Consider the following 27,461-nt stretch of genomic DNA (forward strand, 5'->3'; position numbering starts at 1 on the left):
CCTACTCTGATCTTACAGCTTTAAGTAATCTTCAGCCTCCATACCTTGAAGATTCTTGAGATCTTTTGCAGTTCGGGCTCCTGTTTTTTTCCAAAATGTTCTCTTTCATAGTGCTTTAAAATGGACATCTTTGATCCTGTGAGGGGGGGCCTGTGAGGCCCTCAGGTTATATTTCCTCGAGTAATGCAGAAACTCAGAACCGATTGGAACTTTAGGTCATTTATGCTCCTTTCCTGGAGTGCACTGGCCTTCATTGAACTACTAATGAGCTTACACTGAAGTGAGGAAGCCGATTAAAATAAAAAAAAAATTATTCGTACCTTTTGTAGAGGAGGGCTATGCTCATACAAATCATGCTCCTATTGAGGATGGGATGCCCCATCCCTGGAAGTGTTCAAGGCCAGGTTGGATGAGGCTTTGGGCAACCTGATGTAGTGGAGGGTTTCCCTGCCCATGGCAGGGGAGTTGGAACTAGATGATCTTTAAGGTCCCTTCCAACCCTAGCCATTCTATGATTCTATCAGTTACTAGAGGCTGAATGCTTATTTTTTATTCTGCAGCTGTTGGTTGTGATGGACAGAATCCAGAGTTTTCCACTCTCTAGTCCTCTCTCAAAGTTCCTGAATGGCTTGGAAATTCTTCTTGCAAAGGCACAGGTAAGAAAAGAGCTAACAGAAAACTTTTTCTTTTGTCTTTTATGCTTCCTTATTTATATTGGTACCATTTTAAAAACAACTAAAAGCTGTCTGCCAGAATTTGAGGAAGTGAACTTGCTCCGTGCTGTAAGTTTAAGGAGTAGGAACGTAATCCAGAGTACTGCATGAGTCTTGCCATGTAAAGACTTAATTTCTGGCTTTGTATAAAGGGGAACCTTTTTTTTTTTTTTCCCAGGACTGGGAGGAAAATGCTAGTCGAGCTTTGTCCTTGCGGAAACATCTTGATTTGGTCACACAACTGATTATTCAGTGGCGTAGATTGGAGTTAAAGTAAGAATTGTCCTTCCCTACTGCTTTTTCTGAGATACTGTAAGCTTCCATCTCTGTACAGACATATTCCAGTGAAGAATTGCATTAATCATGGAACACGCTTCTGTGTGTGTATGTGGCTGTCCTAGTAACAATGTGGGGAAAAAGAAAACTAAAGTAGCAGTTGTACTAGCTCAGAGTGAGAATATCCAGCCCATGGTGACCCTATATATGTGCCTCAGGAGGAGGAGAAGTAGAACAGATAACTACAGTACTTCATTCCAGTACTTTCCCAGTGTTCTCCTGTTTTCGTCATAGGGTTTACTGAGCCTGCAGTGTTTTGTCTGTTTAATAACACCCATTAAATTTTCCTTAAAAATTGTCCAGTCTCCGGTTAAGACCATGTTCAGTTTTTATATCCACAGTATGCCATGATCAGGAATTACACACGTCAGCTTCAAGTTTTGTGAAAACAAACTTTTGAACCTGGCTCTGACTGGTTTTGTTTGACAGACCCAAGTTCCTGTATTTCTTCTCTCATGTTTAATAGTGGCAAAGCAGTGATCCTCAAGAGCTGATTGTGGATATTAAGCATATGTGCAGATTATTCCATCCTGTAAAATTTTCCTTCAGCTTAGAAGAAACAGAGAATAAAGTTTGTGTTGTTTTGGAGCCCAAACTACCCACAATATTTTTTTTCGTTTTTTCTCTCCCCTCCCATATTATTTCCAGGTGCTGGTCAGTAAGTTTGGACAATATTATGAAGCAACATGTAGAGAAATCTACAAAGCACTGGTTCTCAATCTATCAGATGATTGAGAAGTATGTTCAAGAACAGACAGAGGCAAACACAGATGGTAAGTGCTGTCCTTATATGAATGTATGATGCAGTTCCAGCAGTTACTAAGGATGCATAATAAAAGTCCTAAATGCCAGAGTTTGACAATGCACTTTCAGGTGTAGTTCTTGACTCCTTTATTCTACAGTAAATTCCATGACTGTATAGAGTCTTCCATATAGAGTGAACTTTGCTTGGTATTTATTTGTGGAACCACATATGTCTCTTACAGTGCCAACATTGTAGGTGGTGTAAAGGAAAAAAGATGTCTGTAAAAAAAAAAAAAAAAACATCTAAAAGAAAGCAGAACTGTTGATAACTGTATGTCTTGCACACACAAACATTTCAAACTGATTTTTGGAGGGTAGGAGACGTCCATCTGCAGCTGGGGAAGACACCTCATTTTTTTAACTGCACAAAGCATAATTCATATCCCAGCTGAACTGTTTTTAAGTTCTATATAAAGCCTAAAGAATTCTTGCAGTAGGTATGTTTTTGTTACTTACTGTGCTTAGCAAATGTGTCTGCCGGTGTTCATGTTGTGTGAAATCAGGGAAAGAATATACCTCTCAGTCCCTTGCTCTCCAAAATTTAATGAAATTGTAAAGATGAAAGTAACATCCTCTGGCATGAGGCAGGGCTTTTCCAGTCTCATGAATAATTAATGCACTTACATGACAAGCTTCAGATCCTTGGGTACTTTTTACATCTCCAAGTGGACAGCATGTCTTCTTCCATAGGTAATGCTCTAAAGACAGTGTATTCTCTACCACATTCTTCCAAGATCTGTTTCTGTCTTGATGATTTTGAGGAGTTAAGGAACTGACAGTGACTAATTTGTAGTATGGCTCTTCATGACTGAAAAATCCATTCATTCATAGAGAATAGCATATCTTCTTTAAATACTTCATGCACTTTAAAATTGGACATGTCCTCAGATGCGATGTTACTGCTGCCTCTCTTATCCTCTCTCTTTTCTTCTAGTGTGATGTGTGTTTGGTTTTACTTTTTACTAAATTAGAATTCCCTCTCTTTCCTAATTTGTTTTGAACTTTTCCTAACAGAGACCTGATATTTAGTTGGAATTTTACATGGAGCATCCAACAATTTTCATGTAGAGTTTTGTTTTGTTTTCTCCCTCTTGCCTTCTCAATTTCTGGTGCAATGTCCAGAAACTGAGAAAATGGATCTGAAAACGCTGGTCAGCACGCTACAAGCTTTCATTGAAGGATCTACGCTGGGAGAGTTTCATGCACGACTTCAAGCACTACTGGTTTTCCACTGCCATGTCTTGCTGATGCCTCAAGGAGCAGAAAAGGGTAAGTTGTTAGCATTACATGTATTGAGTCTTCACAGCAGCCTGACCATCAGGTATTCAAGACTTTGCAAACAGATCACTAAGCTTATAAATACAACACAAGCCTATGCTGCTCTTTTCATGAAGGAAACTATTGGTCAGTTTACCATATCTTTTGGTGTTGCTAAGCTTCATGGTTACAAAAAAAAAGAGGATGCATTTCTTCTCTTGATACTGAATAATATCCTGTTTTAAAAGAAGCTTGTTATTATCTGTCCCTTCTAGATGTTCTGTGCAGCATCCTGTGGAATCTGTACAATTATTATAAGCAGTTTTCAGAGTGTGTTGAGGCCAGAATCACTGAACTTCGTCAACCTATAGAAAAGGAACTTAAGGTAAGAGGAAACTTTGCTCAGACAATATATTGAACTACTCAAAGGAACAGTGAAGCAGATATTATTTGAATTTGTATATAATAGCTCTGTTGGCCGCTGAAATCTCTACTGTACTTCACATTTTCTTTGACAAGAATTTATTTTTGAAGTGAGGGGTTGGTTGAAGTCTTTAATGTTTCGTCAGTCCTATTTTGTTGTGGAGGTTTCTACCCAGTAGTGAATTCCCTTTGGATTTCACAACATTTGGCTAAGCAGCAGTTTTAGAGTAAACACATATATTAATATGAATAAGATGCCTATGCAATAATTTGCTCACTTACTAAAATGTCTCGTGTTTTAAGACCGCCAGATCGTCGTAGCTGATCAACTTTAAAGATAATCATTTATATGCCAATACTTCATTGCATTTATATAAGTAATCCAACTGGTTATTTCTTTCCCTAATAGGAATTTGTGAAAATTTCCAAGTGGAATGATGTCAGCTTCTGGGCTATAAAACAATCAGTTGAAAAAATACGCAGGTAACTTGGAGCTTGGAACTAAGCTCCGTATTTGGAACCTTCCTTGTAGCTGATTTCTCTATGATACTAAATTTGAATGCAAGAATGTTTCTTCTACTCATAACACAGTGGAAATATTTATTTCCAGCAGCTGAGAGATTTCCAGGGTTATAAAACCCATTAACATTTTTGCTTTCCTTTGGTAATTAGGACCCTTTTTAAATTCATGAAGAAGTTTGAAGTTGTTCTGAATGAGCCATGTCGGCCTGCCTTGGTGGAAATTGGTAAGGAAGAGCAGCTAGACTGCTTGCAAAAGCAGGAAGAATCTGAGGACAAAGAGACCAAAGTTCAGAGGCTAAACAACACATTAAGAAAAATTCTGTCTGCGAAAACAGACGTTGCCAAGGTAACTGTATTCTTTATTCTAAGTGTGGGAAGGATATTTTCTCTATTCTCATCTCTATGTTGCTTCTCCCTGATTTATGCGGAAAAATATTATGTAAATGTCAAATCTGTTGAATATATCATCAACTTTTTGGTCTTATTTGTGTTCAGTGTTAAGAAACACTACAGATGGGTAGGACTGCAGCGTGGAAAGACAAGCATGTTCTGTACCGATTTGACACAATATCTGTGCTTTAATATAGAGATGATAGTTATACATATCATTCTCTGCTTGCATGCTGTCTGCAGCAGTGTGCTACTTCTTTACTAGTGTGGTAATATGGATTGGGAGTTGAAATTATTACCCCTTTTTTCTAAGCAAGGACCCAGACAAATGATCATGTAGCTGTAGGATTTGTGAACATATAAGCTCTGATTGAATATAAAATTACTTTGAGCTTGAATCCTTATAGGGGAATACCCTACATTGTCATATGTTTGCTGTTGGCTGACAGCTTGCGTACTGCGAACATTTGCCTTGGACTAGCTGATGTGTGGTAAATCCTATTCCAAGTGCCACAGTTTAGTGTGTCTCTAATTCAGTTGTCCGACTCGGAGAAAAAGTCAACTGTTTTTCTTCCTGAAATAGATTCCTATTCACATCCATTAATTTTTTATTAATAAGATGCAAGAGATAATCGTAAGCCATCAGAATTTGGGGGTGAGTGGGAATGCTCAGTTGCTCTGAGCTTCCAAGGCTTTGCCCAGTTTCTTCAGACTAGGAGGGTGGGTGTTCTTGCTCTTGTCTTGCGATGGTCAGGAGGGTAGAGTGAGGAGGCAAAAATCTGGTGTAAATCTAATCTGTTTGGTTGTGGGTTTGGTTTGTTGGTTGGTGGTTTGTTTGTTCACGAGCCTGTTACTGATAATTAGCGGAGTTGTTGGTTTCACTTGTTGCAGTTTCATGTTGTCTTCGTTCCTTAAACAAGATGCATGCAACCTTAAATTGAACAAATCCTAGAGATTAGCTTTAGACATGCTGGGGGATTACTTCTGTTATTTAATAATTTCTTTTTGCGTACTGTTTTTGTGGTCCTTTAGCAGTGCGATTAAATTTGTGTCTAGCGGAAAGTAAGCGGTTGTGGTGTTATCTGCACCCTGAGGACAGTAGTGATTTAGGTTACTGTGCCTTTGAGCTTGGAAGGCTGAGGAAGCTGACCTGAAGCAGCAATAACCTCCATGAAAGAGGTCATGACAAACACGTGAGAGAGTAGGATCATAGCATTTTCCGTTTGCTTGGCTGCTTTCAAAACTAATGTACGCCTGACATGCATATATTGTAGTTTTCCTTGAGTGTTGGTGCTGAACTGTTCAAAGGATCACATGGGCATGTTTTGGGGGTTCAGATGAATGCAGAATTTAGCCTTTGTTTTTGCAGCAATTTACCCTTAATGGTCAAATAAGACAGCTTTGAGTACGTGTGCATAACTGGACTGTTTCTTTCATTTTTTGTCAGAGGGCACTCCCAGAAGAATGCCAGGATGGCATTACGTTTCGTACAGAATCCCTTCAGTATCGTCTGCCTAAGCTTACTAAGAAAATGAAGAAAATGTGTACAACAGTTACAGAAAATAATTCATTCTTAAATCTGGTGGAAGATCTTGACCAGTTCACAGGTTAAGTATTCTTGTGATTTCCATACTATAATTGACCTCTGCAACATAAATGGAACAAATTAGGAAAAACTGTAGAGAAATAATTCCCTTCTCAGACTGTTTTCTCATGGCTACTTTGCGTACATTGAATTTTCACATATCTTACCTTTCCCTGCTCTCTTCTGTACAGGTGGTATCATTGTTTCTGTAGTTGAACTGCAAAATTTAACATTTGATCAGACAGCAGATAAGGAGAAGCAGAAATCGGAGGCAAAGCATATTCAGATGCAGAAGCAACGGGCTTTGTCCGATCTCTTTAAGAGCCTTGCTAAGACAGGTGAGCTTTGAATAAAAATATGCTTGGTTTAAAAGTACAAAGTTCTTAAGCATTTTGTCTTTTTTGTCAATACAGCTAAACCCATCGTAATACTATGCTCTTAAAGTAATTGAGCCACTAACACGTAGAAGCATTTAAGTCTCTCTTTACCTTCATCTGTTGGCTATGAGGCCTGGTGTGTTAGCCCTTTCAAATACCTTCTGTTCTTCCTACGTTCCATTAAATGTACAACAGTGGCTTTTCTGAAGCAGAAATCTACTTTATCTCTAGTCAGAAATCACTGCCAGCTTTTAGAAAGAAGAGGGAAGCTCATTGTCTTTTATCCATTGTCTGGTCCAGAACCGAAATTAAGTTAGCTCGTTAGAATGAGAGCTCGTCTCTTGATTGACAGACTGGCAGAGATCAGATTGGCAGAGGTCTGGTTGAGCCATGGAGACTGAATGGTGCATTGATGGGAATTTTTGACTGTTCAGCAGCCCGGTCTCCATTGCTCCCCTTGTTAGTCTTAAGGTAAAGGACCTACCCAAACTATTAATTGTTGCCTATTCCTTTGGTATTGCATTAAATTATTCATCAACTGTTCTTAGTTACTGAGCAGTTTAGAAAACAGCAGAAGTAAGCAGTGTTGTTAAACAAATAGCTGTCTGACAGCATTCTGCTAAGTCATAGCAAGAAGTGGAAACTTATGTAACTTTGCCAATTTTTTTTCTTCTTTTTTGAAAAGAATTTAGGGGTTTGATTCTTCTATTCGAAGCCGTAGCTTCTGGCCTGCAGTGATCCTAAGAACCTCTCAAAAAAAAAAAAAAAAAAAAAAATCTGTTCTGCTTGCAGAAAGAAGCTTGGGAACTTAGTTAAGGGTTCCAAGAAGGTGTGATTTTGATAAACTAAATGAAAATGTCACAACACTTGTAAAGTAAATGAAAACAAAACATACTAAATGCTTTCTGGGAGGCAGGAGGGGCTTCAGTTGTAGTTTTGAGTGTTTGTAGTTTATGGTACTTAAGAGTTGATGTGTGTACTGAGTACATAGTTCCCAGAATATTAAGGTCTTTTTGTATTTAGATAACAGCAAATCCAGGTGAACCTAAGTGTGAAGTTTCCAGCACATACACTTTTTCTGTGTTTGGCATTTTTTGCACCCACTGGTACCGAAGAGATATCTGCCATTGCTGCCCTGTGAAGTTTGTGCTGGAGGAATGACATACTGTGACGATTTAAATAACACGAGATCTGAATTCTTTACTGGGCTCTGTCTTTGGTTTCAGGAGATGCCTTTACTTTCCTCATTCATCAGCCTTTTGATGTCTTAAAAATGAGATGACGATCCCTGACTGAGCTTTCTTAAAGGGCCAGGAGAAGTGAAAAATGTTGCTCTTAAGATTCATTCTGTGTTTTGTTTGGAAAAATGGCAACATAACTTAGCTAGCTTATTTCTCATGGGCTCTGCTTACCTTCAGCATACTTTGAAAGGACTGTTCTAAGTGGCTTGAGAGAAATGAGAATGTTTAATTCAGTTTTAAAACCAGCTAAAATAACAGCCTGAAGACTGAGTTTTTAAAGTATATAGCTGTAACTTTCTCAGGCTGTTGCCTGCCTCACAGGTTCAAGGCTTTTTGTTTTTTCTCTTCACCACCACCAACTTCCTTTATACGTGTAGGTCTATGTTTGCCTTATTTCAGCTGTGTTCTTCAGCTGAAGATAGCTAAACTATGATGTGTTCTTACATTACAAAACTTGCAACATGTTCAAAGACTTCTCAAAATCAGACAACATTAGGAAAAAACCTACTTAATACCAGCAGTATGAGTGATATTTTTCGTATAAATGAATGAGGGCATGAAAAGATGTGTGTTCAAATGTCATTGCAGGTTTGTCTTACCGGAAAGGTCTGTCTTGGTCCCGTTCAAAAGACTATCATGAAACACTCTACCTACGACCGCTGGATTTGCGTACTGCATTAGGTGTAGTAAATTGTACACATGAACTGGATGGCACGTATGTACACAGTATTTCTAACCCTTAGATCATATGAATTGCAGCTATAATATATAGAATTTATTGCACGTGGATTCAAACTGGAATTTCTGGAATGTAATTCACTAAAGATTTTAGATATGCCTTTTTTTTTTTTCCCTCCATTACTACTTAGTTTGAAAATCTGATACATACTGTACTGGCATGTAAAACAGGGTTTTTTTGATTTGCACTTTTGACAACTACCCGCAGTTTCGTTGTTTCTGTGAATTAGATTTCAGTTAACTCACCACTGCCCAGCTTCACCTGGATGCTTTGCTAGCATCATATTAGAGTGTAGACTGCTAACAATTTTATTAAAGATGAGTTGTATTTTACAGGGCTTACTTAATTGTTTTGTCTTCATTGACTAATGGGATGTGTCAGGAGAAAATACATAGACTTCAAAGTGGGCATTTCTGGAAAAAACAGAGGAAAGATGTTCTTTCAGATGTTTCTTTGTTGTTTTTCTGGCAGCAGGTGACTTTTGTCATTTAGACGTGCTGGTTACTGTTGTCCTCAGATGTTAGGGTTTAGTTTATAATATCTTTCATCAAGGCCAAAATAGAGGCTTCCCTATCAAGCTAGATTTAGCTGCATGAAAAAAAAAAAAAAAAATCACTATTTAAGTGTTAAACGATATTCAAAGATAGAGATTGTGCTGCTATTGCTTAGAGTTTCCTTAGGGCTTATTTTAAAAATTAAATGTTTTCTCTTAAGAAAACTAAGAATTACAAGATCAATGCATTTGTGCAATACAAAATGTAAGCAAATTTGTAGGTTGAAGAGCTGACCTGGTGGTTCCAGTGTGCTGAGGTGCTGAAATTTTATACCTTTCTGATATCAGACTTTTTTGTGCTCTATCAGGTTGCTGACAGAGATTTCTTCTGCCTGGGATGGTTGCCAGAAGTACTTCTATCGGTCACTTGCACGCCACTCTAGACTTCAGACAGCGTTGTTAGCACCTGCCAAGGTAAAACACCAAAGTAAAAACAGAAATCCTACTTCTGTTAACTATTTTACCAGCTTGGACTGAAATTTTCTAGTAGCAAAAAGGTGATGTGAGATCATGTTATGTTCTGTAATATACCAAATATGGTATTTTGAGGCCAATCAGTAAATGCAGCATTTTAAAACCTTTTGGTTTATGACTGAACAATATCAGTTTAGTGAGCTAAGTTAGTAATCTGTTAAATGTGCGGTATCTTTCATCCCAACAATTCTCAAATTGTTGCTTATTGTGCATGAAGGAAACTGCCAAAATGCCGAATCAGAGCTTGTTAGGAAAACAAAACCAGGATTAGTTCTTGCTCATGGAAAAAAAGAGTTGAGGTTTATTATTGGACATAACTGGAGCCTGTGTCTAATGCAAAATATATTTCTTTGCTTAAAAATTGCTCTAAAATCAGTAGAAGGAACAAATGAATTTTGCCAAATCAGTACCACTTTTCCAGTATTCCAGGGAAAAGGGATCTCTTCTAGATGCTTCTCTTCTCACTGTGCTTCACCCCTTGTTTTACAACATTGATCTTGTCAAATGTCACAGCTGGCAGTGGCATAAATAATGGAACATAGCTGAGATGAAGTTTTGCTGTGTGTTGTGAACATCTGTTTCAAACTTTAAAATAGGATCCTTCCTAATGAAAGGAGTGAAAGTAATTGTCAGTAAATATGATGAAAGTGAGTTGTTGAAGTGGTTTTAGCAGTAGTCATGAATGTAAAAGTTTAGACTGGTATCTCTTTAGATTTTAATCATCATTTATGTAGTGTAGCTTTACCATTGGCACTAAATTCCTGATAAGAATTGCTGTGGTGGAGTGTGATTTAATATGACTGTTGTTGCAGAAGCTACTTGAAAATGAAATTTGTATGCAGGATATATGGAAGATGCAGAAAAATGAAGATGAGAAAACTGTAATAACTATTTTTTGTCTGCATTTTAAGGCTTGTTCAGTTAAACTATAACCTTTCAGCCTGCCCAGTGAAATGAAATGGAGGCATAGAGAATGTTATCTGCTTACTCATCCAGCTGTTCCCTCCCACTTTTTCTGTATCTGTTTTCTTTAGGATATCGGACTAGGTAGCATTGAACGATGCAAAGGATTCGCTGCACACCTCATGCAGATGCTTGTTAGACAAAGACGATCTCTCACTGCATTGACAGAACAGTGGATCTTGCTGAGGTATTTTGCATTTTCCAGTGTTAAAATATGCTGGCAAGGAGTTTGACAGTAAGCAATTCCATTCAAGAAAGATGAAAAGAAAGGTAGAAGAAAATAAAATTCTTCCTCCTACTTCCTGATTGCTCTCCTTTTAATTAAAACTAGATGTAAAAGATTTGGGGGAACAAAAAGGAGGGGGGAGGTTAGGTATTGTTTTTTCTGTCATTGCAGCCAATATTTTGGAATCAAAATAATTTGGGAAAAACAAGTTAGGCATACATGAAAACCATGAAATTATAGTAGTTAGTTACAGAGTTGAAGGAGATTTCACAATCTATAAATTTGTTTGGTATTAGCCTAGGTTAATTTTGGCTATGTTCAAGTTGTTCGTTTGATTTGGAGCAAATAAATTACCTGGATGGCACTTTGAGCCAATATGAAGAAACCTCAACAGCTTACAAAGAAATATTCTAGAAAAGTGGGAAATACTAGATATCATGTCAAAACTGGAAAAGAGAAGTGTATAGGAACTCTTTTCCACTTGATGTGGAAAAGATGTTTTTTCACTCCATTGCTTGACTCATCAGTTTCTCTGCAAACTCCAGTGTCTTTCTGCATGTTTGTGCTCATCACTGCTGTAATCCATTAAACTTTTTGAAGTTGGGTCAGGAGCCATTTCCTTTGTACGGGGAAGGAAATCTAGACTGGAGACTAGTGGTGCAAAACTTATGTTAACTCTAGGAAACTTGACAAAACAAGCGAATAACCCCAACAAAACAAACCAAAGCCCAAAGCACAAACCTCCAGTTTTACAGTTGCAGGAAAAGTAAAACTTCTAAGATGCTTATCTGAATTGCTGTGACTTATCTTTGGGCAGTCTTGGCTCACTGGGGAAGTTCCGCTGGACTGGAGGCTGGCGGATGTTACCCCCATTTACAAAAAAGGGCGGAAGGAGGATCCGGGGAACTACAGGCCTGTCAGTCTGACCTCGGTGACGGGCAAAGTCATGGAACAGGTTATCTTGAGTGCTATTAATGAGCACATACAGGTTAACCGGGTGATCAGGCCCAGTCAGCATGGGTTTATGAAAGGCAGGTCTTGCCAATCAGACCTGATCACCTTCTATGACAGGGTGACCCGCCTGGTTGACGAGGGAAGGGCTGTGGATGTAGTTTTCCTTGACCTCAGTAAAGCCTTTGATACAGTTTCTCATAGTGTTCTGGTTGAGAAACTGATAACTGCTGGCCTGGATAGGCACACCCTCCTTTGGGTTAAAAACTGGCTGGATGGCCGGGCCCAAAGAGTGGTGGTAAATGGGGCTAAATCCAGCTGGAGGCCGGTCACCAGTGGGGTTCCCCAGGGCTCAGTGCTGGGTCCGGTTCTGTTTATCATCTTTATCAATGACCTGGATGAGGGGATTGAATGTACCCCCAGTAAGGTTGCAGACGACACCAAGCTGGGAGGCTGTGTCAATGTGCTCGAGGATAGGGAGGCCCTGCAGAGGGATTTGAACAGACTGGATCGTTGGGCTGAGGCCAATGGCATGAGCTTTAATAAGGCCAAGTGCAGAGTCCTTCACTTGGGGTATAAAAACCCCAAGCATCGCTATAGGCTCGGGGAAGAGTGGCTGGAGAGCTGCCTGGTGGAGAAGGACCTGGGGGTCTTGGTTGACTACCGGCTTGATATGAGCCAGCAGTGTGCCCAGGTGGCCAAAAAGGCCAATGGGATACTGGCGTGTATCAAGAATAGTGTGACCAGCAGGAATAGGGAAGTGATCCTGCCCCTGTACTCGGCACTGGTGAGGCCGCACCTGGAATATTGTGTCCAGTTTTGGGCCCCTCGCTTTAAGAGAGATATTGAGCTCCTGGAGCGAGTCCAAAGAAGGGCAACTAAACTGGTCAAGGGGCTGGAAAATAAAACTTATGAGGAGCGGCTGAGGGAGTTGGGGCTGTTTAGCCTGGAGAAGAGGAGGCTGAGGGGAGACCTGATTACGGCCTACAAATACTTGAGAAGGGATGGTGGGAAGGTGGGGGAAGAGCTCTTTACATTAGTGATGGGTGATAGGACAAGAGGAAATGGGTATAAGCTTAGTCAGGGGTGGTTCAGGTTGGATGTTAGAAAGAATTTCTTCTCTGAAAGGGTTGTCAGCCACTGGAATAGGCTGCCCAGGGAGGTGGTTGAGTCCCCATCCCTGAATGTGTTTAAGAATAGGGTGGATGATCTACTTAGCGATATGGTTTAATGGGGATTAGGGATGGTTGGACTCGATGATCTCTAAGGTCTTTTCCAACCTAAAAATTCTATGATTCTATGACTTTCATTGCTGTTGTGATTTAGCCTGGCCGGCAACTAAACGCCACACAGCTGCTCACTCATCCTCCTCCACCCCAGGGGATGGTAAAGAGAAGTAAATAGGAAAAGCAAAGGAGACTCATGGATTGAGATAAGAACAACTTAATAATAACAATATGGTATGAATATACACATATATAGTAATATATAGAGACGAGTGATGCACAGTGTAATTACTCACCAACTGGTGACCAACGCCTGTCGCATCCTGGCAAACGGTCCTGAAACAGATAAGTCATAGAATCATAGAACTGTTTGGGTTGGAAGAGACCTCAAAGATCATCTAGTTCCAACCCCCCTGTCACAGGCAAGGACACCTTCCACTACACCAGGTTGCCCAAAGCCTCATCCAACCTGGCCTTGAACACTTCCAGGGGTGGGGCATCCACAACTTCTCTGGGCAACCAGTTTCAGTGCCTCACCACTCTCATTGTAAAAAATGTCTTCTTTATATCTAATCAAAATCTGCCCTCTTTCGATTTAAAGCTATTTCCCCTTGTCTTATCACTACATACCCTTGTAAAAGTCCCTCTCCAGCTTTCTTGTAGGCCCCCTTTAAGTACTGGTAGACTGCTATAAGATCACCCTGGAGCCTTCTCCAGGCTGAACAACCCCAACTCTCTCAGCCTGTGTTCATAGAAGAGATGCTCCAGCCCTTGGATCATTTTTGTGGCCCTCCTTTGGACTCGCTCCAGCAGCTCCATGTCCTTCTTGTGTTGGGGATTCCAGAGCTGAATGCAGTACTCCAGGTGGGGTCTCACGAGAGCAGAGTAGAGGGGCAGAATCACCTCCCTTGACCTGCTGGCCACACTTCTTCTGATGCAGCCCAGGATACAGATGGCTTTCTGGGCTGCAAGCGCGCATTGCCGGCTCATGATGAGGTTCTTATCCTTCTCCTCAGGGCTGCTCTCAATCCATTCTCCGCCCAGCCTGTACTTGTGCTTGGGATTGCCCCGACCCACGTGCAGGACCTTGCACTTGACCTTGTTGAACTTCATGAGGTTTGTACAGGCCCACCTCTCCAGCCTGTCAAGGTCCCTCTGGATGGCATCCCTTCCTTCCTGACACTGCAATCCCAGATGAGCAAGAGGCCCGAAAAGAGAGTGAGAGAGAGATAGCACTCCAAGAGTGAGAGCCTCCCAAAAGTGCAAAAGCCCTTCTTTCCAGTCAATGCCCACCTATATACTGGGCGTGACACTGCATGGCATGGAATACTTCATTGGCCAATTTAGCCCTCAATCCTAAAGCTAAGTTCAAATCATAAGGAGGGTTGTGGACCCTTTATCCTGGTTATGCTCCTCCTCAGGCTGTTGTGCTCCTGCACACTGGCAAGAACACAGCAGCTGAAAAGTCCTTGAGGTCTCAGTACCAACTATAAACGTCAGTGCACTGTCAGCATTCTTCTCATAGCAAATCTCAGACTAAAACCAAAACACAGAGCTCTTCTAACAGCTGAGTCTGTCCCAGCCAAAAGCAGGACAATTAGAATCAGATTAATCATTTGTTATGAGCTGACTATTATACAGCACTTCAGACAATGAAGGTGTGTTAGAGTCTGATTTGCTTTTATAATGAAGGAAAATGAATAATATTTGAGTGTCAGGCCAGGAGTTTAAGACTTTGAAAACATGGTGTAGATTCTTAGAAATCTCACAAAGCCTTGTTTTCAGGACACCTCAAACATATGCAATGGAGAGAAAAAATTCAATAATTAAGCAATTTTATTAAAAAAAAAACCACTATCATTTTAGTTTTTTCCAGAAAAAGTTTGACTTCACTGAGTTCGTATTATCTAGAGCTTTTATGAACTTAGTCTAAAGATTGAGTTTTTCAAAGGAAAAGTGTAACATAAAACTCAGTGATTGTAACCTTTCTTTTTTCCTTCTTAACCAGGAACCTCCTGAGTTGTATCCAAGAGATAGATTCTAGGTTGACGGCTGACAGAGAATATAATGTAGCATTTCCTCCTCAAGACAGTATTCAATGCTGGACTGACAAACTGCAGCAACTTTCCATGCAGTGCGTGATGGTTCTTGAGGAGCTGTCCTGGTTTATACAATGCTGCCCAAAAGAAGAGTTAAAGTGCAGCAACAATGAAAGGACAGATGTCAAAACAAACGTTTTTCAGAGTTCAGGACCTGAGATGGGAAATGTTTTTACGGGAATACCTGACCTAATTCCGTCAGAGCTAAAGTACCTAACTCCAGTAACAATTGAGCAGCTGCCTCCTGGATGCAGGATGCGAAGTAAGGATCAGTTATGGCTGCAGGTCTCTACACAATTGACTGCAATGCTGGCAAACGTGAAGGCGATGAAAGCAGAAGTGGACAAAATAAGACAACAGTCATGTGAGACCTTGTTTTATTCCTGGTGAGTTCTACATGTGCATAAGATTGAATCTCTGTGTGTTATATGTTCTTACAAGATGTGTGAAGTCATCTTGAAAATGTTTGCCTATGCGTATCTTGAAAAGTGTGTTCAGGTGCTCTTGAAGTTTGTTTCTGTTTGATTTTCTTGCAAAATGCATTGTCTGGCATTTTAAACAATTTTATGTGTCTTCTACTCCCCTGACAAGTCAGGAAAAAAAAGTGGTTCATCTTAGCTGCTCAGTTTGTCTTTGATCTCCTGGGGTTTTATCTCCATAGCTCCTTAGTTAGTTAATGAGGTGAACTTCAAATTTAAATTTAATGAAAGAATTTTTCTTTTTAAAGAGCTCTGTAGCCTATTTGTATGTCTCTTGTTTTCTGTCCGCTTCAAACAGTGTGAGTATAAGTGGCACATCTCCTTGTTGTCAAACTTCCTATTCAATAGTTCAAGATGGAGATCAAGCTGCTTTCCCCTCATCCCTGCCCCAAGAAGAGATTTAATCTTAAACTGAAGTGTTCGTTGTTCTTTCAGTGTTATGGTATTGTTGCAGGAGAGATTTTGAAGTTTGCACATCAGCCATGAGTTGTTTGCTGGAAGTCTCAGCTCAGTTACAAGGCATAGAGTCCCTGTTTCTTCCAAATGCGGAAGGTGGTAGGCAAGCTGCAAATCAGATGACCCTAATCAAGAGCCTGAAGTATATACAAGAAGTAGTTAATAACACATCTGCAGACTTCATAGCCTGGAGAACACAGCTTCTTGCTTCCGTGTCAAATTGCAGTGGTAAGGACAATTCTTCTCTGCACGTTTTGTAGTTTAGTTAAAGATATAAGAATTCATTAAGTTAGTTATTGCAGAAGATGTCTCCATGTTCATTTGGATATCCAGAAATGCTTGATGAAATTCAAACTTCTAAAATTTAGTCTAGACTTAAGTTGTGCAGTAATGGGTTTTTTCCCCTTTAGTCATTGTTAATGACAGATCTTGCAGCATAGTTGTAGATCAGGATTAGGAAGGAGAGTTTAGTAAACTGTGTGGTAAAAACTGCATAGTGCTTATCATCCTCCTTGCATAGGGGGAAACATAGTAACCTGTAATTTAATATGTTTCTGTGTAAAACTGCCTGTGTTATGGTTCAAAAGGAAATCAACAGTCAGATGAAGAGCTTGTGGAGCAGTCAGATGAAGAGCTTGTGGAGCACTTCTCAGCAAAAGTGGAAACTGTTATCCGTGTTGTTCTGTATGCCATCCAGTGCTTGGTTGAGAGAAAACAGGGTGATGGAGAAGAGGAAGAAAAATCTCCGGAGGAAAATGGTAAGTTTGTTAATTTACTTAAGGGAAGGAGGAGACTTTTAAACTATGCAAACTAAAAATTCCTTAAACTGCGTGTCTAGCAGAGATACCAATACACAAGGAAACCCCAATTTTAATAGTAGTTGTCTATTAAAACAGTTAGGATGGATATTTCTAGATTGCTTGCTGTGACATTTTTAGAATGTCTGACTTGATTTCCGTGTTTTTCTTATGTATCTCAAATAAAGAGGATACAGCCTCATTTGACGTGATTAAAGCAGGACATATAACTAAGCTTTTGGATGAAGATCTCTCTGCGGATTTGGATTCTTTGCATGTGCAGAAAGCTATTTTAGCTGTTTCAGAACTCCTGGAGAGCCTGAAATCTTACGGGGAAAATTACACTTCAGATAAACAAAAGGTAATTTTTTTTTTCTCAAGAGTTTTTGGCTTAGGAGTCTCAAAAGATTTGGAATTGTGAACTTTGGTGGTTAAACATGCATTGGTTCTTATTGTCCAATACCTTAGAACTAGAAGCATGTGAGAAATTATGGCCAAATATAGGTACTTTTCTGTAGAGCAAAAGCCAGATGTTCCTTTAGTAAGAAGGAAAAGGATTAATTTTGTGAAAATGTAGAAGCAGCTCTGGAAACTTTAGAAATTGTATTTAAACACGCCTGCTGGTATTTCTGGTTTGAGCATCTGTTTTCAGTTTCTATCACCACCCTCTCTTGAGGTGCATCTCAGAATGTACCTAATCATGTTTGACAGCTGTTCTTTGGTTTTAACTGCAGTTCCTCAACCAGACCTGCTATTTGCTGGTGCGTCTAAAGCCTATGCTCTGCAAGTATTCAGACCTCATCCTGTTCTACCTCACTGTTTCACTGGCATCTCACAGGAGTACTGGAAAACTGCTTTCTGTTCTAACTAGCATTTTTACAGAGCTTGCCCAAAAGGTGAGTTATTGGAGATAACATGGGATATATGGTAAGCATGTATTTAATGTATACAAAAGTCTTAAGTAGAAACTAAGCTGAAAGTTGTACTTAGTACTACAGAAAGTTTTGAGTTTCTGTTTGCCTCTGTAGGGGTTTTGTCTGCCAAAAGAATTACTTGAAGATGAAGCTGGAGAGGGAGCAACACAGTTTCATGATTACGAGGACGGTGGTATTGGAGATGGGGAAGGCAAGAAGGATGTGAGCGACAAAATAGAAAGTGAAGATCAGGCAAGTGTTTGGAGTTGTTTTTGTTTAATTCAAGTAAAACTGAAAAGAATCCTTGAAATCCATGTTGTAGGTGTTTCAGGTAAAAGAAACATGAAGTTGCCTTCTGTCTCCTGTTTAGGTTGGCTTTTATCTTTGCATATAAGATTACGATGTTGTTGTGGTACTTCAAGTAAGCTTTAATATATAGGCAAGATCCATTTTAATTTTTGACTTTACCGATAATTCAGATAGAAGACAGCTTTCGAAAGGGTGAAGAGGAGAAAGAGGATCAAGATTCTAAACCAGATATTGAAGGAGAAGACAATGCAATTGAAATGTCAGAAGACTTTGAAGGAAAAATGCATGATGGAGAACGGGAGAAAAAAGGTTTGGTCCTTTCACTATGTGTCGTGGGTTAGGCTGCTCCGGCAACCAAACCGCCCCCCCTACAGTCGTTCACTCACCTTCCCCCAGCCCCAGGGATGAGGGAGAGAATTAAAGGATAAATGGGATACCCGTGGGTTGAGATAAGAACAATTTAATACAGATGATTTAATACACAGTGTAGATGCTCACCACCCCCTTGTATGCGAAGCCCGTCTTGTCCCGAAGCTGCAATCCCGGACGAACGCGAGGCCCCGAAATAGAGAGGGGCAGAGAGAGAGAGAGAGAGTACTCCGAGAGTGGGAGTACTGGGAGAGAGAGGGGGGAAAAAGGCAATAGAGCAAAAGCACAGCAAGCGTGGAAGAGTAGAAGCAGCGAAAGAGCCAAAGCACAAAAGCCCTTCTGTCCGGCTGACCCTCACTTTTATACTGGGCATGTTGCTGCGTGATATGGAATACTAATTGGCCAGTTTGGCCTCAATCTTAAGTCCAAGTACAAATCGTAAGGAGAGTCATGGACCCCTTGTCCTGGCTATGCTCCCCCCTTATCCTGTTTTGCTCCTGCACACTGGCAAGAACACAGCAAGCTGAAAAGTCCTAGAGACCTCAGTGCCAACTACAAACATCAGCTTGCTATCGACATTCTTCTCAGAGCGAGCTTCTGAGTAAAACCAAAACACGGAGCTCTTCTAGCTGCTAAAAAGAAGAGCCAACACTGTCCCAGCTAAAACCAGGACACTATGGCAAATTTATAAGAAATATTACGGATCAGTCCAATAATGGTTGACACTTATATAATGAAGCTTATACTGAAAAATCAGTGTTAGCAATAGAGTAGTTCCATTTGTATATGGATACTAAGAAGTATTAATATGAATACAAAGAAGTGTACAAAGAAAATACTGTCTCTTTTCTGTTACTGTGGTGGTTTTGGAATGAAGAGAACTGATTTTTTTCTTCCTATTGTGAGCTGACCTATAGGCACGTTTTAAAATTAGTCACTGACTTTGTGGAGGTGTTGAAGATCAACAGGACACTTGAGTATATGGCTGTAGCTAACTTCAAAACATGACTAATGAAGCTATTGCTAACTTTTAAGCAATGAAGAGAATTTAGCTTTACCTTTTTGAAATGGAAAAAATAGCAAAATTTGGTAGATTCATTCAAGATGCTGCTCACCCAAAAGGTAGCAGTTCTTCATTTTAAAGGGTAGCAGCTTGAACATCTGAAACTAATATGGCTTACAAATTACAGTAGTGTTAATCTACTTTCAAATCTCTGACAAAGTGCCGAGAATAAATTTATCGGTTTATTATCTTAGGAGTTTCACTACTTGTGCAGATGAAGTGTAATGGACCTTTCCTCTCCCAGTAATGCCAAAACATTTTGAAAATGGAAAAGGGAGAGGGTAAGGAAGAGTTTAAATCATCCAAGTTTGCACCGAGTCTGAGGGAGAGAATACTGTGTGTGTCCGTATGTCCAAGAGAACACACTGAAGCACATAATTGGGACCCAGCTCTTTGAGTGTTGGTGCATGTGTGTATTTTTCCATGTCCCAACTAACTGCATAGGATGATGAAATTGAGGTGCAAATACGACTGCTTGTTTGTTTCTGAACTTAACAAAAAAGTTAGCTTTATCTCTTCTGTACTGAAACACATTCTGAACTGTACACAGAAAATGATGAAAATTCAGATGAAGAGGAAGAAATGGATAAGCAGATGGGAAATCTTGATAATGCTGAAGCTGATGATAAACTGGATGAGAGGCTCTGGGGGGACGAAGATGAAGATGATGATGAAGATGCCAGTAGTAAACCAGAAGAAACCGGAGCAGGAATGGATGAGGTAGAGAGAGAAGGGGTGGAAAGAAGAATATCAAAGGAATTAAACTCTGTTAACTTCATGTGACCTAGACCGTGAACTCCCTTGCATAGCTCTTGGTCTTGGAAAAGGATAATTTGAGTATATCACAAGTTATTTAGTGTTGGGTTTTTTTTCTGTAGAATATGATGTCTTGTCACTCAGACTCTTAGAAGCAGTTAGCATAACTGAGTTTCTTCTGGATTTGTTGGTTAATAGGAGGATTCAGAGCTCGTTGCGAAAGATGACAATTTGGGCACAGGGAACAAGGATAATAAAAAACAGCCTCCCAAGGATGAGGAAGAAGAGCAACAAGATGATGACAGTGGAAACAAAGAGAAAATTCATGAACAAATTGATGAGGTAAAAATGATTTGGACTACATAGAGTATCTTACTGTTAAACCATATTCTGTTGCTCACATCATGTTTCTGAGAATTTGAAATCCTCTTTATTTAATAGTGAAAAAATTAGTTTATTTCAGAGCTAAAAATAAACCATATTGTATCCATTATATTATATGTATATTTTCTGATCCATAATCCAAAAAGAATTCTTGTTTATACTGACTTGAATTGTAACAGCTGTTTAAAACAGGCTTTACACTGAATTGATGTTTGGATGGACAATGCTTGAAAGTTCTTCTGTTGTGTTTAGCAACGGAAACATCTTAAGTCAGTGGGACTCATCCCAAAAATCTATATACGCTATGCTTGAAGATTCTGCGTAGTATTCAAGAGTGCATTTACCATCTGCAAGGGTACAGACTCAGAATCTTTCAGCTAGGAAAACTGGATTCTGAACACAAAACATGCTGTTTTGAAGAAGTAACAATTTATGTAAATGCATTCGCCAAAATTAATCTTTTTTTGCTGTTTATACATGAGGATGTGTACCACTGAAAATTCATTTTTAACTGATCAGAATGTAATATTGTATCCAGTATTTCTGTGTCCTAGAGAATTCAGTAATACCTTATTTCTCATCTTTGCCTTTCCTCCCGCTTACTACATATCTGTTTGCTTTTTTTCCCCCCCATTCTTTTGCTGACAGCGGGAGTATGATGAGAATGAAATAGATCCTTATCATGGCCAGCAAGAAAAGCAGCCTGAAGTTGAACCTTTGGACCTTCCTGATAATTTGAACCTGGAGAATGATGAGAAGAGTGATGAGGAGGAAGAGGATGAAGGTACAGCTGGAAATCTCTCTACAGATTCCCAGATGAAAGCCAAATGGAAATAGGGAGGAACAGTCAGATAATGAGCTCTCTTCCTCTATAGAAAGAAGAGAGGTGGTGATAGGATTCTGTATAACAAGAAGCTGCAGATTCACTTCTGTGTATCAAACTACCAAGATACCAAATGCAGTCCAGATAAGAACTCACCATTACAGCATTTTCCTTTACCTCTCTTTCATGCACGTTGTGGAGCAGGATTTCTCATATTATCTAGATGATACACCCTGATTTATGCTAGAAGCTCCTTATTTGATTGTCCAGTTGCTTTTGTGTTTTCATTTTTTTCTATGATACTTAAAAGCATTTGTACACAAAGTCAGCTGACCCTAAAGAATATTAGGTTAAAGGAAGTTAAGAGGAATTCATCCTGCTCTATTGTTAGTTATAAACCAATTGTGACTTAAATTATATGCTATAGGAAATCATAGATTCTATATATAGGATTCTCAGTATTTTCTTTAATTTTTTTTTTTTTGATAGACTGGGCAGTTTTATTCCAAATATCTGTAATATTCACTGTCTCTGTGCTTCACTGAAAGTTTTTTTTTATACCTTTCTGATTTTTTTAATGCAGAAGAAGAGAATGCTTTTGAAGTAGACGAGAAACCTGTTGATTTAAGTGAGACAGAGAAGACAGAAGAACAGAATGAAGAGGATACTGGTGAGACAGAAAGAGATGATCAAGATGCAGAACCAGCAGAAGAAGGCGTTTCTGAAGATAAAGAGGAGAAGGAAGAAGAGGGGGACAAAGATGCTGATGATCAAGAAGAAAGTGCAGGGAACACTGAGGATGCAGCAGAAGAGGAAGAGTCAAAACCACCTGATGAGGAAAAAAATGAATCTGCTGAAGAGAAGAGAATCCCCGCTGCTGACCAAGGCTTTCAACCTCAGGTAGGGAATAACAAATAAAAGCCTGGTTTTCCTTTGTTTATTTTTTTTTTAATTACCTTTTACAAAACTTAAGAAATGGATGTGTTTTGTGATGCTCTGAAACAAATTTGACTTTGAGTAGGTGCAATGTCCGTGGGAATCTTCATCAAGATAACAAGAGATGTGCTTACTGTTAAACTAGTGTATTTCTGTCATCTGTATTCCTGTTACCTTCTTGGCCTTCTGTTTCCCAATGTTTTTTAGAATGTTAAAATAAACTGATGTTATTTCAGGAAGAAGAGGGTAAAGATAATTCAGAGATGGATGAACAGATCCCTGAGCCTGAGGAACGAATGGAGCATGAAACACAAGGGCAGACTGGGCAAGAAAACCTGCAGAGTGACAGTGCTGTCGAGCTGGCTGGAGAGGCTTCAGAAAGAGACCAGTCTAAAGAGGTAAACTATTACATGGAAGTCTCCTAGTTAAAAATGCTGAACTTGTGAATATGTTTTCAAGTTACGATCAAGGAGTTGCTGCCATATTTTTAAGAATTGTGTCTAAGATTCAATTTTTAGAACCCCAATTATAAATTCACTGAAAAAATTTGAAGACCATGTAGATGTCCTCAGAGCAGTGAAAACTGCATGGTAAGTTTAGGCTGTTTAGCTACAGAACTGTCCTCTTTGGTCTCCACAAGAATAATGCTTGCAGTTGTGAGCCGTTCATCATTCACATTAGAAGGTAGCACAGCATTGCAGTTTAACTTCTCAAATTTGTCTACAACAGTTGCTACATCGCTTTTCAGTTACCGTTGCAATTTTTTCGGTCTCTCAGGAATACGGAAGTGGGGCTTCAAGTGCAAATCAATCAGAAGGCCATGAATCCACGCGCATGGCCCGGATGGCTTCTCAGAAGCAAAGCAGAAAAAATACCCAGGTTCATAACTTCTTTTCATTAATCTATTTATTTATTTGTTTGTTTGCTTGATTGTAATGATTTAATATTAACAGCAAATAGGCAGGACTCAAGTTTCTCCTTGTTATAACTCTTGTTATAATCAGTGTTTAGTTGCATCTCACTTGAAGTTCACAGTGTTAATCTGATCTTTTTCAGAGTTTCAAGAGGAAACTTGGTCAGGCAGACAATGAGCGCTCAATGGGAGATCACAACGAACATGTTCACAAGCGACTGAGAACCATAGAATCCAGCAGTGAAGCAAAGCAGGATACAACTCAGCCTAAACAAAACGTGGAGGAGGCTGATGCATTTGAACATATTAAACAAGGCTCTGAATGCTATGATGCACAGACATACGGTACGGTGGTATTTCTGGGTGGAAAGAGTTGTCATTGCAGAATCAAATGCTGAAGTGCTCCTATTTACTGTAGTTTTTCCTAGTACATTTTTTTTAAAGTTATGTTTAACAGTCCTTGCTTTGGTTTAAGATGTAGCACCATTTCGCTACAATAAATGCTGCTCTTTGGCAATCGGGTTCAAACTAACGATAACATTTTTGAGAATACTGAATTGACTCATAAAAATCGATTTTAGTTTAATAAACATATTTAAAATCTCTTCTTCTCAAATCTTACTTCAACTATTTTGAAGCCCAGACTGCTACCATATATGCAAAATATTTAGGACAACACAACATGTTCTTTATTCTGTATCAAACAAATTGATGTCTCTTTAAAAATATTCCTCTGATCTAAATTTAACTAAATAAAATTGCCTTCTATTGAAGTAACTAGTCTATTTTATTCTTTAGTTTTTCAGGGCACAGCACAGTGAAAGGTAAACCTGAGGGTTTAGATAATAGCTCAGATGTCTTCTGAAGTTCACTAAAACTGATACAGAGTGGCTTCAGAATGCAACATTTTTTTTTGCAACTTCACTAATTTTCCTTCCTCTTCTCCCTTAATTGTTGCCTCTATACAGACGTAGCTAGCAAGGAGCAAGAGAAACCTATTATGCCTCTTGAAGAAAAGGAAGAGGGAGATTCTGAAGATGCAGCTATGGAAACAGAAACGCACAACAATGAGGATCTCATAGCAGTAGACACAGAGGAGCTGAAGCCAGAAAAAAAGACGACTACTGCCTCTAAAACTCCTGGTACATTAACTTAAAAACATTCTAAACACATGCTGATGTGCATCTTTAAGTGTATATGTAGGTATTTATATTTGCATGTAGTGGATGCATATATGGTTTATAAGACTAAAACATCTGCTCTTAATTGACTTTTCTGCAGCAGTATTCTTAACTGCTGCCTAACAACCAGCATTAGCCTTTGCTAAATTGGTTGAGTGACAGAGGGGTTTGCTGCTTTCTTTCAAGTTAATGGTCTCTAATCTTTATCCGCTGCTTTGAAGAAGTAAAAAGAAAGCACTTTCCTGCTGTTAGACAAAATGTCAATTCACTTAATTAATTGGCACGTAACAATGCATTCCAGTACCACATAACTCCGACTTTTTTTGTGTGTAACTTCTGACAAAACACCAAGAAGTTGAGGAGCTGGTCTGAACAACATTGGTGAGGTAGCACCAAAGTGTCACTGTCTTGCTGCTTTCTCCCTTTAAGTGGGAATGAAACAAAACAAAACTGCACTGTCTAACAGAAAATGGCTATCCGATGTGAGTGGTTGGTAGATGAGAAGCAGATAGGTCTGACTTGTTCAACCACACAGCCCACACAAACAAAATAAGTGAGATAAAAATAAATATGTCTCGTCAACTGCAACAGAAGCATTTCATTTTGATGAATCTAAGTAAATGACACTAGCGTGGAATTTTGAATTGTTTTCTTACCAAACAACACAAAAGCTGGCTGAAGAGGGGAGTCAAGAGTTTTACCAGCCCGAATTCATCTTCTTGCTTCTCACTCCCTTCAGGTTTAATCCCTTCCCTTAAATCTCTTGCTAGACTCATTAGCTTTATGGTACAGGCATGCATGTAATCAGTCTATTTGTTTTTCCACATGATTCTCTAACAGTATGTTCTGAAAAAACAGGATCTTTGAAACATCTCCTACAATGTCATGCTTTTTTTTTTCCTTAGAATAACCCTTCAAAAATGAGTTCTTAAACGGTGTAGTTTAATAGAAACAATAAGAGACAATCTTTAGTCCATTCCTTTATTTGTGAATTGATTTCTGATTTGTAGGAAACTGTTTTGTTAGAAAACTATAGAATAAAAAATGAGGTAAGAAAAGATTGCCCTTCTTTTTAATGATGATTTTCTGAATGTTCTCAAACTGCTTTATATCTCCTGTCACTGTCAGAGAGGCTATGAAGCTCCAAAACTGTACTTCACCAATGGAATTTTCAGGTGTTCAAGATCTGTTCACCAATATTTTGTTCGTTTGGCAAGAAGGTTATAATAGGAGAGAAAAACAGATTGCGTAAGGAAATGCATATTTATCTATTCCAGTGAGTTGCAAGGTCTCGTATTCATCCTATTCCTAGGATTTATTGTCTTAAAACTTGTGCACTTCTTTAAGTGCAACTTCTGGGTTGCACTACAAAGCATGTGAGTCGCTTTGTAAAAAGAAGTCAAGATACAATATTGGTTTTCGTATTATGTGTGACCACAAAGTTAGTAATTAGTTTTGTGATTGTAGGACCAGGTGAAGTGGAGCAAGAGGTCCAGACTTTTGACTCAGAGGAAGTCAATGACTCTACAACAGAAAAGCTACCAAAGGTGACTGAAGAGAAGCCAGAGAGAAGCAAGGACTCGACCATACATACAGCCCATCAGTTTTTGATGGACACTCCCCAGGTATGATACCCAATGTGTCGTCTTACAACTACAGTAGTAGAAACAGTCTGTTTTATTTGACCTGTGTTAATGAAACTGTGAATGCAGAAGTTCAGAATTACTTTCATTCAGACAACTCAGTAGCTTGCTGTTCTTCAACAGCAGAATGAAAAGTAACACACAACCAATTCTTGCATATGCAGCTCAATGATGACTTCAAAATGACAAGTCCTCCTGATCCTTACGTGGAAAGGTCCCATCCTGCCGCTTTTTAAAATAAACTTTTGTTTTTCTAACTGTCAAGACCTGTTATGCTCAGATGAATCTGCTGATCAAATGGTTGGGTAGAGTGGAAAGGGTGTGTGGCCTGAAGATAAAAAAAGGGTTCAAGAGTGATGAGAGAGCTAGGCATCAGTGACCTTAAAACACCATTGTAGACAAAGAATTGGCTTCACTTAATTCATCATAGTATGTTACTTCCTAAAAAAAGCTGATTGCAAATATTGTAGAACCTTTGTGAGCCTTTTATGAATGTCTCAATTCAAAAAATTTTATCATAGCCTAGAAAAATCTTAGAGCTCCATGTAACACATAGTTTCTCAGTGCGTACCGTTAGCTGTGAAAAAGTACGTTTTATCATAAGGAGCTGTGGCACAGAAGCAATTGATGGTGGATAACCAGTTGATAAAGTAAGAATATTTTCAGTGCCTGTTTTTTGGAAGTATTGACCTTTCGTGCTTGTAATACTGTGTCCTGAGTACATACTTGCAGAGTGGCATTTTACTGTTTCTGCGCACAACACGGAGCTGTGTGCCAGCTATACCTAATATTTCCATCTTGATGCCAAATGTGGCAGCTCTTTGGAAAAAGGCTGCTGAATGCAAGAGTGTTCTCCTGTTAAAATAGTTGGGTGCCTTTTTTTGTGGTTCTTGTTTTGTTTGGGTTTTTTAATTGACATGCAAAACCTGAAACAGGAGGGGGAGCTCTTGCAGCACCTTGTAAAGAGGAAGAGAGAAACGTTGCTAGGGAAAAAGTGCAAGTTCTGGCCTTTCAGCAAAAGGAAGAGGGAAGAAGCCCCCTCCATGTACATTCTTCCTCCCCTGCTTAAACTTGCAGTAGGTGGCCAGAGGAACTGCTGCTGCTTCTTGAGGAATGAGGAGTTATTGGTACTGTTGAGTTTGCATTCACAGACTTATTTTCCTTAATCCAGTAAACCTGCAGGTTATGCAGAACGTACAGGTACTGTTTGGCTAAACTGTGGTTTCACAAGTCAGGAACAGAAGTTGTCACTGAAAGCACAATAGACGTTGAAGAAGTTTAATAAACCTTGGGTGTCCTTTATTAGAATGGCTTTGTCAAATAGTATTTGCTGGCAGGTAAAGAGGAAGATGTCATTCACTTCTTTAAATGGTTTGAATGAAGCTTTTATAATATGCTTCACTTAAATATAGTTTTTTTATTTTGGAAGATACTAGATAGGGAGTATTCAATAGTTTGATCTCCATCCCTGGAAGTGTTCAAGGCCAGGTTGGATGAGGCTTTGGGCAACCTGGTGTAGTGGAGGGTTTCCCTGCCCATGGCAGGGGGCTTGGAACTAG

The 27,461-nt window shown here is 39.3% G+C and overlaps 1 protein-coding gene across 3 annotated transcripts in view; it reads left to right on the top strand.

Moving 5' to 3' along the window:
• Positions 1-27,461, top strand: part of MDN1 (midasin AAA ATPase 1) — a 104,039-nt gene that overhangs the window by 68,511 nt on the left and 8,067 nt on the right. The window contains exons 67-94 of one of the 3 annotated variants that reach the window (XM_086631283.1): positions 561-656; positions 892-986; positions 1,698-1,822; positions 2,976-3,122; positions 3,386-3,495; positions 3,943-4,016; positions 4,206-4,401; positions 5,893-6,052; positions 6,222-6,368; positions 8,237-8,363; positions 9,249-9,354; positions 10,449-10,564; positions 14,789-15,265; positions 15,813-16,042; positions 16,402-16,572; positions 16,800-16,972; positions 17,346-17,507; positions 17,640-17,777; positions 18,005-18,143; positions 19,817-19,986; positions 20,221-20,364; positions 21,055-21,190; positions 21,813-22,129; positions 22,402-22,563; positions 22,943-23,044; positions 23,222-23,423; positions 24,047-24,220; positions 25,727-25,884. In XM_086631283.1, coding sequence (XP_086487409.1) covers positions 561-656; positions 892-986; positions 1,698-1,822; positions 2,976-3,122; positions 3,386-3,495; positions 3,943-4,016; positions 4,206-4,401; positions 5,893-6,052; positions 6,222-6,368; positions 8,237-8,363; positions 9,249-9,354; positions 10,449-10,564; positions 14,789-15,265; positions 15,813-16,042; positions 16,402-16,572; positions 16,800-16,972; positions 17,346-17,507; positions 17,640-17,777; positions 18,005-18,143; positions 19,817-19,986; positions 20,221-20,364; positions 21,055-21,190; positions 21,813-22,129; positions 22,402-22,563; positions 22,943-23,044; positions 23,222-23,423; positions 24,047-24,220; positions 25,727-25,884 — 4,554 coding nt within the window. Of the gene's footprint in view, positions 1-560; positions 657-891; positions 987-1,697; positions 1,823-2,975; positions 3,123-3,385; positions 3,496-3,942; positions 4,017-4,205; positions 4,402-5,892; positions 6,053-6,221; positions 6,369-8,236; positions 8,364-9,248; positions 9,355-10,448; positions 10,565-14,788; positions 15,266-15,812; positions 16,043-16,401; positions 16,573-16,799; positions 16,973-17,345; positions 17,508-17,639; positions 17,782-18,004; positions 18,144-19,816; positions 19,987-20,220; positions 20,365-21,054; positions 21,191-21,812; positions 22,130-22,401; positions 22,564-22,942; positions 23,045-23,221; positions 23,424-24,046; positions 24,221-25,726; positions 25,885-27,461 lie in introns of all 3 variants that reach the window. The other 2 variants (XM_086631284.1, XM_086631285.1) reach the window with 2 other exon arrangements.

This window comes from Tauraco erythrolophus, chromosome 2 (assembly GCF_009769465.1).
Source record: "Tauraco erythrolophus isolate bTauEry1 chromosome 2, bTauEry1.pri, whole genome shotgun sequence".
Lineage (NCBI taxonomy): Eukaryota > Metazoa > Chordata > Aves > Musophagiformes > Musophagidae > Tauraco > Tauraco erythrolophus.